The sequence below is a fragment of the Trichechus manatus genome, unplaced genomic scaffold, assembly GCF_000243295.1.
Source record: "Trichechus manatus latirostris isolate Lorelei unplaced genomic scaffold, TriManLat1.0 scaffold00084, whole genome shotgun sequence".
In the NCBI taxonomy this organism is placed as follows: domain Eukaryota; kingdom Metazoa; phylum Chordata; class Mammalia; order Sirenia; family Trichechidae; genus Trichechus; species Trichechus manatus.
The window spans coordinates 1,055,303-1,071,286 of NW_004444020.1; the positions used below are offsets into that span (position 1 = coordinate 1,055,303).

General features: G+C 39.3%; 1 protein-coding gene across 1 annotated transcript in view; it reads left to right on the forward strand.

Moving 5' to 3' along the window:
• Nucleotides 1-15,984, forward strand: part of NEK11 (NIMA related kinase 11) — a 423,428-nt gene that overhangs the window by 258,201 nt on the left and 149,243 nt on the right. The window contains exon 14 of the mRNA XM_023735947.1: nt 9,073-9,133. Within this exon, the coding sequence (XP_023591715.1) occupies nt 9,073-9,133 (61 nt within the window). The remainder of the gene's footprint in view (nt 1-9,072; nt 9,134-15,984) is intronic.

Genomic DNA, 15,984 nt, shown 5'->3' on the forward strand with positions numbered 1-15,984 from the left:
TTGTCTTTTTGTTGTTGAGGTTTTGCAGTATCTTGTAGATTTTAGAGATTAGACACTGATTGGATTTGTCGTAGGTTGTCTTTTACTCTTTTGGTGAAGTCTTTTGATGAGCCTAAGTGTTTGATTTTTAGGAGCTCCCAGTTATCTAGTTTCTCTTCTGGTGTTAGTGCATTGTTGCTTATGGTTTGTATTCTGTTTATGCCACGTATTAGGGCTCCTAGCGTTGTCCCGATTTTTCTTCCATGATCTTTATTGTTTTTGATTGTATGTTTAGATCTTTGATCCATTTTGAGTGACTTTTTGTGCATGGTGTGAGGTTTGGGTCTTGTTTCATTTTTTTGCAGATGGATATGCAGTTAGGCCAGCACCATTTGTTAAAGAGACTGTCTTTTCCCCAATTGGACTTTGGGTCTTTATCAAATATCAGCTGCTCATAGGTGGATGAATTTACATCTAGATTATCAATTCTGTTCCATTGGTCTATGTATCTGTTGTTGTACCAGTACCAGGTTGTTTTGACTACCGTGGCCATATAATAGGTTCTAAAATCAGGTAGTGTGAGGCCTCCCAATTTGTTCTTCTTCTTCAGTAATGCTTTACTTATCCGGGGCCTCATCTCTTTGCATATGAAGTTGGTGATTTGTTTCTCCATCTCAGTAAAGAATGCCATTAGAATTTGGATCAGGATTGCATTGTATCTGTAGATGACTTTGGGTGGAATAGACATTTTCACAGTATTGAGTCTTCCTATCCATGAGCAAGGTATGTTTTTCCACTTGTGTAGGTCTCTTTTGGTTTGTTGCAGTAGTGTCTTGTAGTTTTCTTTGTATAGGTGTTCTACATCTCTGGTTAGATTTATTCCTGAGTATTTTATCTTGTTGGGGGCTATTGTAAATGATATTGATTTGGTGATTTCTTCTTTGAAGTTCTCTTTGTTGGTGTAGAGGAATCCAACTGATTTTTGTATGTTTATCTTGTATGCTGATACTTTGCCGAAATCTTCTATTAATTCTGATAGTTTCTTTGTGGATTCTTTGGGGTTTTTCTGTGTATAAGATTACATCTGCAAATAGAGACACTTTTACTTCTTCCCTACCAGTTTAGATGCCCTTTATTTCTTTTTCTAGTCTAACCGTTCTGGCTAGGACCTCCAGCACAATATTGAATAAGAGTGGTATTAAGGGCATCCTTGTCTGGTTCCTGTTCTCAAGGGGAATGCTTTCAGACTGAGAGTCTCTTCTGATATCCATTTTGGTCTTTTCTTTCTTTCCTTTCTTTATGTATGATGTCACTGATGTTATTCCACAGCTCGTCTGATCTTCAGTCATTAGTGATCAATGCATCATATCTATTCTTGAGATGGTCTCTAAATTCAGGTGGGATATACTCAAGTTCGTACTTTCACTCCTGTGGACTTGTTCTAATTTTCTTCATCTTCAGCTTGAACTTCTATATGAGCAATTGATGATCTGTTCCACAGTCAGCCTCTGGCCTTGTTCTGACTGATGATATTGAGCTTTTCCATCGCCTCTTTCCACAGATGTAGTTAAATTGATTCCTGTGTATTCCATCCAGCAAGGTCCACATGTATAGTCGCTGTTTATGTTGTTGAAAAAAGGTATTTGCAATAAAGAAATCATTGGTCTTGCAAAATTCTGTCATGCGATCTGGCATCATTTCTTGCAACTGGCGTCTTATTTTGCAACTACCAGTCCTTCTTCTTTGTTTCCAGCTTTTGCATTCCAATCACCAGTAATTATCAATGTATCCTGATTGCATGTTCAGTCAATTTCAGACTCCAAATATTGGTAAAAATCTTCAATTGCTTCATCTTTGGCCTTAGTGGTTGGTGGATAGTCTTATACGATGGTCTTCCTTGTAGGTTTATGGATATTATCCTATCACTGACAGCGTTGTACTTCAGGATAGATCTCGAAATGTTCTTTTCGACAATGAACGAAACACCATTCCTTTTCAATTTGTCATTTCCAGCATAGTAGACCGTATGATTGTCTGATTCAGAATGGCCATTACCAGTACATTTTAGGTCATTAATGCCTAGTATATTGATCTTTATACCTTCCGTTTTTGATAACTTCCAATTTTCCTAGATTCATACTTTGTACATTCCACATTCCTATTATTAATAGATGTTTGCAGCTGTTTCTTCTCATTTTGAGTTGTGCCACATCAGCAAACGAAAGTCCCAAAAGCTTGGCTTCATACATGTCATTAAGGTTGGCTCTACTTTGAAGAGGCAGCTCTTCCCCAGTCATATTTTGAGTGCCTCCCAAACTGAGGGGCTCATCTTCTGGCGCTATATCAGACAGTGTTCTGCTGTCATTCATAAGGTTTTCACTGGCCACTTTTTTCAGAAGTAGACTGCCAAGTCCTTTTTTTCTAAACTGTCTTAGTCTGGAAGCGTCATCAAATCCTATCCATCAAGTGTGACCCTTTGCTTAGTCAATAAAACACAGGTACACATCTTTCTGGTATTCTCTGCTTTCAGCCAGGATCCATCCGACATCAGCAATGATATCCCTGATTCTACGTCCTCTTCTGAATCCGGCTTGAAATTCTGGCAGTTCCCTGTCGATATATTGCTACAGTCGCTTTGAATAAATTATGGATAACATTGCGAAGAATGGGAATTCCAGAACACTTAATTGTGCTCATGAGGAACCTGTACATAGCTAAAGAGGCAGTCATTCGAACAGAACAAGAGGATAGTGAGTGGTTTAAAGTCAGGAAAGGTGTGCGTCTTGGTTGTATCCTTTCAGTCTGTATGCTGAGCAAATAATCCGAGAAGCTAGACTATATGAAGAATGGGGCATCAGGATTGGAGGAAGACTCATTAACAACCTGTGTTATGCAGATGGCACAACTTCGCTTGCTGAAAGTGAAAGATCTTGAAGCACTTACTGATGAAGATCAAAGACCACAGCCTTCAGTATGGATTACACCTCCACATAAAAAAAAAAAAAAAAATCCTCACAACTGGACCAATAAGCAACATCATGAGAAATGGAGAAAAGATTGAAGTTGTCAAGGATTTCATTTTACCTGGATCCACAGTCAACACCCATGGGAGCAGCATTAGGCAAATCTGCTGCAAAAGATCTCTTTAAAGTGTTGAAGAGCAAAGATGTCACCTTGAAGACTAAGGTGTGCCTGACCCAAGCCATGGTGTTTTCAGTGACCACATATGCATGCAAAAGCTGGACAATGAATAAGAAGACTGAAGAAGAATTGATGACTTTGAATTGTGGTGTTGGCAAAGAATATTGAATATACCGTGGAGTGCCAGAAGAACGAACAAAGCTGTCTTGGAAGAAGTACAACCAGAATGTTCCTTAGAAACAAGGATGGCGAGACTTCATCTCACATACTTTGGACATATTATTAGGAGGGATTAGTCCCTGGAGAAGGACCAGTGAAAAAGAGGAAGACCCTCAACGTGGTGGATTGACACAGTGGCTGCAACCATTGGCTCAAGCATAACAATGATTGTGAGGGTGGTGCAGGACCAGGCAGTGTTTTGTTCTGTTGTACATAGGGTCACTGTAAGTCAGAACCGACTTGACAGTAACCAACAACAACAAGGGTGACCCTGCTAATATTTGAAATATCGGTGGCAAAGCTTCCAGTATCACGGCAACACGCAAGCCACTACAGTACAACAAACTGACAGACTCATGGTGGTGGATCTGACTTGACCTCTTGAAAAAGGTACCTTTTACCCCTTAGAAGCAATTTCTAATTCATTTGCCAAAGGATTGCATCTGCTTTTGAAAAAAAAAAAAATCTGTGTGTTTGACTAAACTTAAATCTATGGGGCAATTTTTTTTAGATCTGAATCTTAAAAGATGTTCCTTATGACTCTAAGGTGTGTTCCTGTTATGGATGGGTTGACAGTTATGGGTGGGAGGAGACTTGATGAACTTGATGATAGTGTAGACTATCAGAAGCCATTTGTAAAAGGGCTTAGCATTCATTTCCGTTTTTGTCTCCCTTTTCTCATGGGAGTGGGTGTGTTTCATTGAAATCATTTCCGTTCAACTAAATGACAGTTTCTGAAACACTAGGAGCGAGTTGGTTGATAAGTTAAATGACAACACGATAAAACAAACTCTTTAGCTCTTTTTCTGAATTGTTATTTAATGTTAAAAATGTAGAACCTGATCTTTGTTATGCGTTGTCTCTTTTTCAAAAAAGAGAAACTTTTATTTAAATGTTACACGGTACCGTGTAACACGGCTTCTTATTTTGTTCTGTGGTTTACAATCCATTCGTATTTTTGTTTATTTTGATGCTCAGATTATTCCAGATTGACTTGTAGGAAAAAATATGTATGTCCCTATAGATATAGAGATGTATGTAGATCAGTATTTCTCAACCAAGGGGAAGTTTTCTCCCCCATGGGACATTTGGAAATGTCTAGAGTCGTTGTTCGTTACAGCTGTGGGTCAGAGGGGAAGGAGGGGACAATGCTACTGGCATCTAGTGGGTTGAGGCTAGAGATACTGCTAGACAACCTTAATGCACAGGACAGAAATATCCAACCCAAAATGTCAGTAGTGCTGAGGCTGAGAAACTTCGATGTGCATAGATGAAGGAATGATAAAGTACATGTCATGAAACATTGACATCAGGGTTAAGGGAATATGATAATTTTTATACTCTTTTGCAGTTTTTCTCTAAGTCTGAAATTGTTTAAAATTTAAAAAAAATTTAATGGGTACAGTTGGCAGTTTTGGTCTTAATTCCTTGACCTGTGGCCTCAAGAGAGAAAATGATTTGTCCTTGTTGCAAATGTAAGTCCAGGAATTGTTCTTGGTTCTTCAGTGAGCTTATGCCATGGTTCCTCTGGCAGTATTGTGAGCTCCTCTGGGTTAGAATTCCTGCCTTTTATTACTTTTATGCACATGTGTAATATAGTAACTAAGACGAGTTCAGGCTCTGAACACATAACTGCCTCTTCCACGTCTTACTAGTTGTGTGACCTTAGCCATATTATGAAATCTCTTTGTGCCTCAGCTTTCTCAACTATTAAATGGGGATAATAATAGCGCCTAGCTCATTAGGTTTAAATGAATTGATACATGTAAATTAATACAATAGCCCATATTAAGAGCGTAATAAAAGGTAGTATTCATTCACTCAGTCTTTCATCCAATAGTTTTAGAATTATTTCTGCCCTCCACCTACCCCTGTACAGTGCTCCCTAACCTTTGTATTAGAAAGGATAGTTGACATGTCCCAGCCAGCCAGATGTTCTTACAGCTGTTTCCGTTGGTGTCATCACCTTCATATTTAGATGTCTCTGGTTCTTGCTGTTTCCATTGATTGATTCAACTCAACAAACATTGAGAATCTTCATGCTTTGTGACAGGCACAGTAATTGGGACCAGGGGTGGATTATCCAATAGGCAAGGTAAGCATTGTGCTTACTTTGTTTACCAGATCATCTGTAGTGAACAATTTCACATTTTTTCACCACATCAAAGATTCTGCTTCTAGGTATGGCTGGGCATCTGTCCCAACTCTACAGCACCTTCCTACAGAATCAAAGCCTCTTTTCAAATTTACAATCCCTGACAGGGGTGGATGACCCAGTAAGCAAGGTAAGCATGGGCTTACTTGTGCTTAGTTACTAATCTATAGTGAACAGTTTCACTACAGATGATCTGGTAAGCAAGGTAAGCACTGTACTTACCTTGCCTTGTTGGATAATCCACCCCTGATTTGGACTCATATTTAATCATCTGTGTCTCTGTTCCTCTCCCATCTCATTCCATCCCATCCAGTTCTCTTCTCCCATTTATTGAGTGTTTCCAATGAGCCATGCACTGTAGGAAGAGCTTTATCTATATTATTTCATTTGCTTCTCATAAGAGCCCTGTGTGAGATAGAGGCCATTATTCTCCTCACTTTACAGTGGAGGAATCTGTGGTTTGGAGAGATTAGCTGATTTGTAGCATGCTTTCCCTTCACTTTTCCAATGACAGTGTGCTTTGAGGAAACCCTGGTGGTGTAATGGTTAAGTGCTACAGCTGCTAACCATAAAGGTTGGCAGTTCAAATCCACCAGGCACTCCTCAGAAACTCTATGGGGCAGTTCTACTCTGTCCTATAGGGTCTCTATGAGTCGGAATTGACTTGACAGCAACGGGTTTGATCGGGTTTTGGTTATGTGCTTTGAATTTGAGAGACCCTGGCTGTCCAACTGGAGGTAGAATACAGTCCAAGGAGTTGCTACCACTCTGCTGTTTCACTTCCTTGAAAATCACAGAAGCTAGAAGAGACCTGCACAGATGTGCATTTAGCATAGTACAAGGGGCTGGGCTAGGTGCTGGGGACATAAAAAATGGAAAAGACCTGGTCAGTGTTCTCCATTTGTTTACTGGCTCAGTTATCTTTTGCTGTGTGACAAAGCACCGCAAAACTCAGTGACTTACAACAACCATTTATTGTTTATCACGATTTTGTAGGTTGCCTGGGCTCCCTAGACGGTTCTTCTGCTCATGTAATATTATTTAAAGTTACTCATGTGGCTGCATTCAGCTGGAAGCTTGGCTTGGGGTAGACCAAGATGGCCTCACTTACATGTCTGACATTTGGTGCTGGCTGTTGGCTGGGCACCTTGGTATTCCTCCACCTGGGCTCTCATGCTCTAGGGCCTGCCACTGTGTGATCTCTCCAGTGGGATAGCCTGGACTTCTTTACGTGGTTGTTGGCTTCCAAGAGAGTGAAATGGATGCTACAAGACTTCTTAAGGGCTAGTTATAAAAGTCACACAGCATCACTGCTGCCACATTCTGTTGGCCAAAGCAAGTTACAGGACCAGCTTAGATTCAAGAGGTGAGGAAAGAGACTTCACCTCTTGATAACAAGGAATGACATAGGAGTACAGTGATGGGAGGGCTTGTAACCACATTCTGCCACATTCACTGACCATCTAGCTCCTTAGCCAGAAGCATACGGTTTTAGGGCTAGAAGACTTCTTATTTACCATCTGATTCAGTCCCCTTATTTCACAGATGCAGAAACTAAGCCTGAAAGGTCAAGCCACTGGTCCTAGCCCACTGTACTTAGTGGAGGAGCCAGGCTTAGAACCTGGGCTTCCCTAGTTGATGTTATCACCTTCATATTGAGATGTGTACTCAGCTTTTTCTCCAGCAGAGGATGTCTCTCTGCTGAGTTCTTCCCCTCTGACTCAAGGCTGTTCCTCACCCTTGGAGAACACAAGGGTACATTGATCAGGCACACTTCCTCAATATTGCCTCTCTGTAAGTTCTGAGTGCATGAAATAACACTAGGTTTTACCATATGAATAAAAAAAATCACTGCCCAAAGCACGTGGGATGTTATAAAATAAAATCTAGCACATTTATGTAATGTTGTAGTTTAGTATACTACAGTACATTTTCCTAATACCCGCAGACAATTACTGTGATATGAAACACGTTCCTTGTTTTGAAATGGAGCATGTGATCCATAAATTATTAATTTCTTCCAGTATAACCGCAAACCTGAAATTATGGCTTAATCAAGAGGTTCCATTTTCTCAGATCATGATAGTATTTTTGATATTTCCAGCCTGCTGAGTAGAGTACAGATACTTATTTAGTATAAAAGATAATTGTTCCATGAAGAAAACCAAAGACACAAGGAAAATATTAGTCCAAAGGACTAATGGACCGCAACTGCCAAAACCTTTGCCCGACTGGGCCCAGAACAACTAGATGGTGCCCAGATACACCACTAACTGCTCTGACAGGGATCACTATAGAGGGTTCTGGACAGAGGAGGAGAAAAATGTAGAACAGAATTCAAATTCACACACAAACATACAAAGACCAGACTTGCTGGTCTGACAGAGATTGGAGAAACCTCAAGAGTATGGCCTACAGGATACCCTTTTAACTCAGTACTGAAGTCAATCACAAGCTTCACCCTTCAGCCAAAGATTAGACAGGTCTATAGGGCCAACAATAACACACGTGAGGAACTTGCTTCATAGCACAATCATGTATACAAGACTAATGGGCACCCCAGCCCCAAAGCAAAGACAAGAAGGCAGGAAGGGACAGGAAAACTACGAATGGAAACAGGGAACCCAATGTGCAGAAGGGGAGAGTGGTGACATATCGGGGGTTTGCAAGCAATGTCACAAAACAATTTGTGTGTTAATTGTTTAATGAAAAACTAATTTGCTCTGTAAACTTTCACATAAAACACAATTTCAAAAAAAAGTAATTGTTCTTATCAAATACAGTTCTGGGATCCCACCCAGCCCTTGACTCTTATGGTGTGTCAAGGTAAATGGGGAGCGCAATTTGTAGATGTATGACTTATTGAAGACCATAAATTCCCAAAGAAGAACTAGTGGATAAGCTGTCCAGGAAAAATGCTCACTTAACTCCTACTATATTGAGTAGATGATAGACTGAATAAAACTTTTTAAAATTCTAATAACATTCACTTATTTTTATAAATTAAATAAGTAAAATTGTTTATTATGGAAAATTTAGAAAAGACATATGCAAACAAAGGAGAAAATACAGATAACCCATAATCCCACCTTTCAGTCAAAACCACTATTAACATTTTAATATATATAAATCAGATAAGTGAAGCAATAAAGCTATACACTGATGTACCCGTTGCCATCAAGTTGATTCCAACTCATAGTGACCTTATAGAGTAGAACTGCCCCATAGGGTTTCCAAGGCTGTAATCTTTACAGAAGCAGACTGCCACGTCTTTCTCCTGTGGAGTGACTGGTGGGTTTGAATAGCTGACCTTTTCATTGGCATCTGAGCACTTAACCACTGCGCCACCAGGGCTCCTTCATAGACTGATAGGGAGAGAGATATATACACATATATATAGAAATAGACATTTTTCTTTTTTAAATGATGGGATCATACGATAAAGTAATTTTGCAAACAGATTTTTTTACTTTTTTATTTTATTTTGTTTTCCTTAAATGTAATATAAACATTTTTCTATGTCATTAACTATTATTCTACCTTAAAGGTAAAGTAAAGCTTCCTCTCTTATTTGGCAGGACAGTGATATTGAAGCACTGGTCAAATGTTTGGAAAATGTCCTGAGTTGCACCTCTCTAGGTGAGTAACTTTCTTCAGATTCCAGAATATAGTGACACCTACTGATTTTATTAGAATACCCAAGAAGTAGAAAGTTTGAAAGGAATCTTACAGATATTTCAGTCCAACCTCCTTGTTTTACAGATGAAGAAACTGGGCCAGCAGAGAGGTTGATTGGCTCACCTAAGGGCCGGTAAACTCAAAGAAGAATTGTTTTTATTATTATTATTTTAATTAGGAAACTTATACGTGACCCTCAGTCTCCTAAGATGAAATAATTGAAATTTGGTGGCCCATTGTGATCAAATGGTGGCCTAGCAGTGCACAGCATCAGATTTTATAGGTTTCCCTGGAAGAGGAATCTCCCCACCCACTTGTTCTGTAGAAACAGATTGCGTTCAGCCGTGCTAAAAGGACCTTCGCTTTGAGGTTAGTCAGTTATTGGAAGAGTTTTGGTCTGAAAAACTAAGCTGAGATTTCTTTAGCATTGTCAGTCTCAATAAATGGGATTGATGTGTTTCAAGGATAAAACCCTATTTCTTAGCTGCTGCTTCTTTTTTTTTTTGAAATCTGAAAAGCCCAACTGCGATAGCTTCTAGCACCAGATGATAAATTGTCACACCTGACCTGACATGGATAGAATAGTGGAGGATATTGTCATGAGTCCTGGGTGAAAAGGGTAGAGATTTTTTTCTTTGAAACTTGATTGTGAGCTTTTTTATTTTTTAATTGCATGACCAAAAGCAATCTCTTCAAAGGGAATGGCAGGAATAAAGATGAACAATTAACCCAACATTTTCAGGTGTGTCAGCATTTTATTAGGGGCTGCGTAAACAATGTATAGCCTTTTCTTAGCTTATTCCACATCTCCATGAAGCTTAGTCATTATGTAGCTCCTGGGTTTTTCTCTCTGAACCACCATCTGATTGATTCAATTGCATATCAGTAACACTAATTAAACAAAAAACAACCCAAACCCGTTGTCGTTGAGTTGATTCCAACTCATAGCGACCCATAGGATGGAGTAGAACTGCCCCATAGGGTTTCCAAGGAGAGCCTGGTGGATTCAAACTGCCGACCTTTTGGTTAGCAGCTGTAGCTCTTAACCACTACGCCACACTAATTAGGTACATTTAACTCCCAAGTATGGATTTGGAAGATCAGAAAGGCTTTGCTTTGGTCAAGTCACTTCCCCCTCTGGACCTCAGGTGGACTGGATCAGTAAGTAGTTTTCAAACTAGGTTCCTTTGGGGCAGCATAAGGACAGAAGCATGTCTGCATTGCTCATCTCTGTTTCTCTGGTCTAACATAGTGTCTGGTGCAGAAGAGGTCCTTAACAGATGTTTAAGAATATTTTTAAGAGGAGTGAGATACAGACCCTGCTCCTGTACCAGCTTCAACCAAAATAGTTTCACTCATCTGTTTTAAAAATTGAATTCCTACGTAAGACTATGCCTTAAAAAAGAAAGATTCCACTGCAGGAAAAAAAAGTTAAATAACACCCAGTTGGATAGGTGATATTTAAATTCCCTTCTACACACACTGATTTTATAAAAAGGAACATTAGAAAAATGGAGTAAAAAGACATTTATCTCTGCCTGGAGCCCTACTGATGTGACAGAATAGGGATAAAGCTAATATAAACCTATAGGAACAAAAAGAATAGGAGAGGAAATGGGAGCAGATGAGAGCTGCTTGTGAACTTTAGAAGACAGAAAGCAGATGAGTGAGTGGTAACTGATTTAGGTAACAGGAGAGCTGAAAGCTAAATGCCTAAAGTATGTGGGGAGAGAGGAATGGTGAGGGGTAAGCCAAGAGAAGCAAGCCAGCTTACCCCACAGAATCTCAGAAAGGCTCAGGATTTAGAGCCCCCATTTGCCTCTGAAGACAGAATGTGGGTGGAGGTCCCCTTCCTCCACTGGTACAGCCAGGGAATTCCTCACCACAGTCAGAGCAAAAGACACTAGATTTGATTTTAGGGGACATTGACTCAGAGAGGCTCTGGATTTGGGGACACCGGGATCACCAAAGGGTAGAGTGATGTGATGGGAACAGAAGGATGGAGTGAAAGTCTGCATGTTTAACAATGAAATCCCCAGAAGCCATCCTCACTTGATTTCTGAAAGTATGGCAACAATGCATGGACCCCCATCCAGAGATTAGGAGATAGCTCTCTGGGAGCACTGACTGGCCTGAGAGGAAAATCCTAAGGATACTGACATTCCTCAAAAAAAAAAAAAGCAGGATGAGCCCTCCAAATTGACAATCCCTGAATCCACAGAAAGAACTTTAAATTGGCTTTTGATATTTCACCCTTAAATTTGAACAGACAGCCAGGTGTTAGCAGACATCTAGGGAAATCTAACAAGAAAGAGAAATCTAAACAAAAACACACAAAGAACGACTCAGGAAATAGGTAATATCAGGAAGTGAAAAAAGTTCAAAAAACTATTATGAAAATCCTAGAAGATTTCAGAGAAGATATTATCTCCATGAAACAAACAAACAAACAAAGGGATTTACAAAGAATAAGAGATCTTGAAATTATAATTTTGATAGCAGAAATAAAAAATTGAATAGAAAATCTGGAGATAAAGTTGAGAACAATTTCCAGAATATAAGTAATAAATTATAAGAACATCAAATGATTAATCCAGGTGGTTCAGCATGTAACTAATAGGAATTCCAGGGGAAAAGGAACAGAAAAACAAAGGAGAAGAAATTTATCAAAGAAACAAGAAAAAATTCTAGAGAGAATACAACAGGTCACGTAGTATAAGGAAAAAGAATGGTGTTTGATTTTTCAGCAACACTGAAAGCTAGAAGACAGTAAAGTTTGAACCCAGAATTGTGTATCTATCTGAACTATTAATCAAGTGTGAGAGAAGAATAAAGATGTTTTCAAAAATCCAGTCTCAAAAATAAGGTCTCAAAAATATCTATCTCCCATGACTTTTCTCAGGAAGCTCCTTGAGGATATGCTCCACCAAAACATGGGAGTAAACCAAGAAAGAAGACATAGCCTTCAGGTGATAGGGGATCTAACATAAGGGAAAGGTTAAGAGGATTCCCAGGATGATGGTAAAGGAGCAATCAATTCAGACTGGAGTAGATCACAGGGATTCAATGAGCACTGTATACCTCCCAAAGAGAAATGGAACTGATGGATTACCCATTGGGTTTGACCATAATGAGGGGAATTTTCAGTTCTTTTGGAGAGTTCAAGGATGAATTAGAAAGAGATAATCAGAAAACTAGGCAAAGTTAAAAAGAAGCAAGACAATTATTAGTCCTTGGAAAAACAAAAAGTTATAAAAGAAAGAAAATGTAATCTGGATACATTAAGGACTTAGCTGTATACAATATTTACATAGTCATAATAATTTAAACACTGAGTTATTTAACTAAAACTTATGATATCATTATATTTGAAAGATGGAGGGAGAGAAAGTATGTGTGAATGTGTGTGCATGTGTGTGTGTTTGTGTGTGTGTGTGAAAGAGAGGAAAGAGAGAGCTAAATCCACATCCTCCATAGTAGGAGGTCCAGGGATAATGTCTAAAATAGAAAATAAAAAAATAGTTGTATAAACATGTGATATAGAGAAAACAATGGTAAATATCAAAAGTTAGAGTTATGGTTGCTTTTGGGGAGTAGAACTTGGGAGTGAGGCAGAGAGCTGCTTTTTTATGTACATGAATTTTCATTAAAAGGTAATTACCAAAAAAAGAAAAAAAAAAAAAAAAAAGATGATATTGGAAAGCAAAGAGCCCAATTCTGTTCTCCATTATTTTACTGAGCCTAACATCAAGACTGGATTAAGACTTATGGAAACCCTGATATCTGAAAATATTATAGTAAACCCAAATGTAAATTAAAATAAAAACAATGACAAATTATAAAACAAAAAATTACATGTACACAGAAGTTAAAATAGCTTCTCTCTAGATTGTCTGATTGCAATAGTCTGAATATGTTCATCAAAGCTGGGTGTTTTTCAGTTTTGGATGCCTCTGTTCTGCTGGTGTCCTCATATCTATTGGGAGGATAGGACTTTTCAGTGCTGACTCCATGTCAACTGCTGAAGTGCTTGCTGCCTAAAACTGTACAAATTGGGAAGCCCCTTACCCCCTCCACTGCTTTTTATGACTGTGATGACCTCTTGTGGTGACCTCTTATGCTACCAGGGCAGCAGAGTCTAATTGGTGCTGCTGCTAAAATGGAAGGAGTCCTTTGATTATGGCTACAGACATTGAGGTGGTGGGAGAACATGCTTTAGAAATACCTGTCTCCACAGGGAATTCACAACAGAGCCCTCATTGCAGATGAGAACATTATTGCTTTCAGTCTCCAGACTCTTCCATACCATTACATAGAAGTCATAAACACAATCTCCTCATGTAGTCTGACAGGGGATGAGGGTATGAGATTGCCTTGCTCTAACTACATTTTAAAAACAGATTGCCATTGTGTCGATTCCAACTCATGGCGACCCCATTTGTTACAGAGTAAAGCTGCTCCATAGGATGTTCTTGGCTGTAATCTTTATGGGAGCAGATCGCTAGGCCTTTCTTCCATGGTGCCACCGAGGGGTTCAAATTGCCAACCTTTAGGTTAGTAGTTGAGCACAAACCATTTGTACCACCCAGAGACCTTAGCTACAGTAAGAGCTGAAAACGAGACCTGTTGCCTTCAAGTCGATTCTGACTCATGGCGACCCCACGTGTTACAGAGTAGAACTGCTCCATAGGGTTTTCCTGGCTGTAATCTTAATGGATTATGCCTGTTCCCAAGAAAGGTGATCCAACTGAATGCAGAAATTATCGAACAGTATCACTAACATCACACACAAGTAAAATTTTGCCAAAGATCATTCAAAGTGACTGTAGCAGTGTATCAACAGGGAACTGCCAGAAATTCAGGCCAGATTCAGAAGAGGACATGGAGTGAGGGATATCATTACTGATGTTGGATGGATCTTGGCTGAAAGCAGAGAATACCAGAAAGATGTTTACCTGTGTTTTATTGACTATGCAAAAGCATTCGACTGTGTGGATCATAACAAATTATGGATAACATTGTGAAGAATGGGAATTCCAGAACACTTAATTGTGCTCATGAGGAACCTGTACGTAGATCAAGAGGCAGTCGTTTGAACAGAAGAAGGGGTTACTGAGTGGTTTAAAGTAAGGAAAGGTGTGTGTCAGGTTTGTATCCTTTCACCATACTTATTCAGTCTGAGCTTCCAGACTAAGACAGACTAGGAAGAATGACCTGGCAGTCTACTTCTGAAAAGAATTAGCCAGTGAAAACTTTATGAATAGCAGCAAAACATTGTCTGATATAGTGCCGGAAGATGGGCCCCTCAGGTTGGAAGACATTCAAAATACGACTAGGGAAGATCTGCCTCCTCAAAGTAGAGTCGACCTTAATGATATGGATGGAGTCCAGGACCTTCATTATGCTGATGTGGCATGACTCAAAATGAGAAGAAACAGCTGCAAACATCACAACCTGGAATGTATGAAGTATGAATCTAGGAAAATTGGAAATCATCAAAAATAAAATGGAACACATAAACATCGACATCCTAGGCATTAGTGAGCTGAAATGGACTGGTGTTGGTCATTCTGAATCAGACAATCATATGGTCTACTATGCCAGGAATGACAACTTGAAGAGGAGTGGTGTTGCATTCATTGTCAAAAAGAACATTTCAAGATCTATCCTGAAGTACAATGCTGTCAGTGATAGGATAATATCCATATGCCTACAAGGAAGACCAGTTAATATGACTATTATTCAAATTTACACACCAACCACTAAGGCCAAAGATGAAGAAATTCAAGATTTTTTACCAACTTCTGCAGTCTGAAATTGACTGAAAATGCGATCAAGATGCACTGATAATTACTGGTGATTGGAATGAGAACGTTGGAAACGAAGAAGGATTAGTAGTTGGAAGATATGGCCTCCGTGAAATGATGCCAGAGATCACATGGTTGAATTTTGCAAGATGAACAACTTCTTCATTGCAAATACCTTTCTTCACCAACATAAATGGCGACTGTATGCATGGACCTTGCCAGATGGAATACACAGGCATCAAATCGACCACATCTGTGGAAAGAGATGATGGAAAAGCTCAATATCATCAGTCAGAACAAGGTCAGGGGATGACTGTGGATCAGAGCATCAATTACTCATAAGCAAGTTGAAGTTGAAACTGAAGAAAATTAGAAAAAGTCCATGAGAGCCAAAGTATGACCTTGAGTATATCCCATCTGAATTTAGAGACCATCTCAAGAATAGATATGACACGTTGAGCACGAATGACTGAAGACCAGATGAGTTGTGGAATGACATCAAGGACATCATACATGAAGAAAGTGAGAGATCATTAAACAGACAGGAGAGAAAGAAAAGACCTAAATGGATGACAGAAGAGACTCTGAAACTTGCTGTTAAACATCGAGTAGCTAAAGCAAAAGGAAAAAATGATGAAGAGCTGAACAGAAGATTTCAAAGGGCAACTCGAGAAGACAAAGTAAAGTATCATGATGACATGTGCAAAGATCTGGGGATAGAAAACCAAAAGGGAAGGACACACTCGGCATTTATCAAGCTGAAAGAACTGAAGAAAAAAATTCAAGCCCCAAGTTGCGATACTGAAGGATTCTACGGGGAAAATGTTAAACAACACAGGAAGCATCAAAAGAAGATGGAAGGAGACTTCTGGCAAAATGGCGCTCTAGGCAGGAGCACCACGCCATTCCTCCACAGCAAAGATCTGAACAACTAAGCCGAACAGAGAAAACAACAATCCTGAAACCCTAAAACACCAAATGAAGAGATAAAGAACTCAGCCAAGC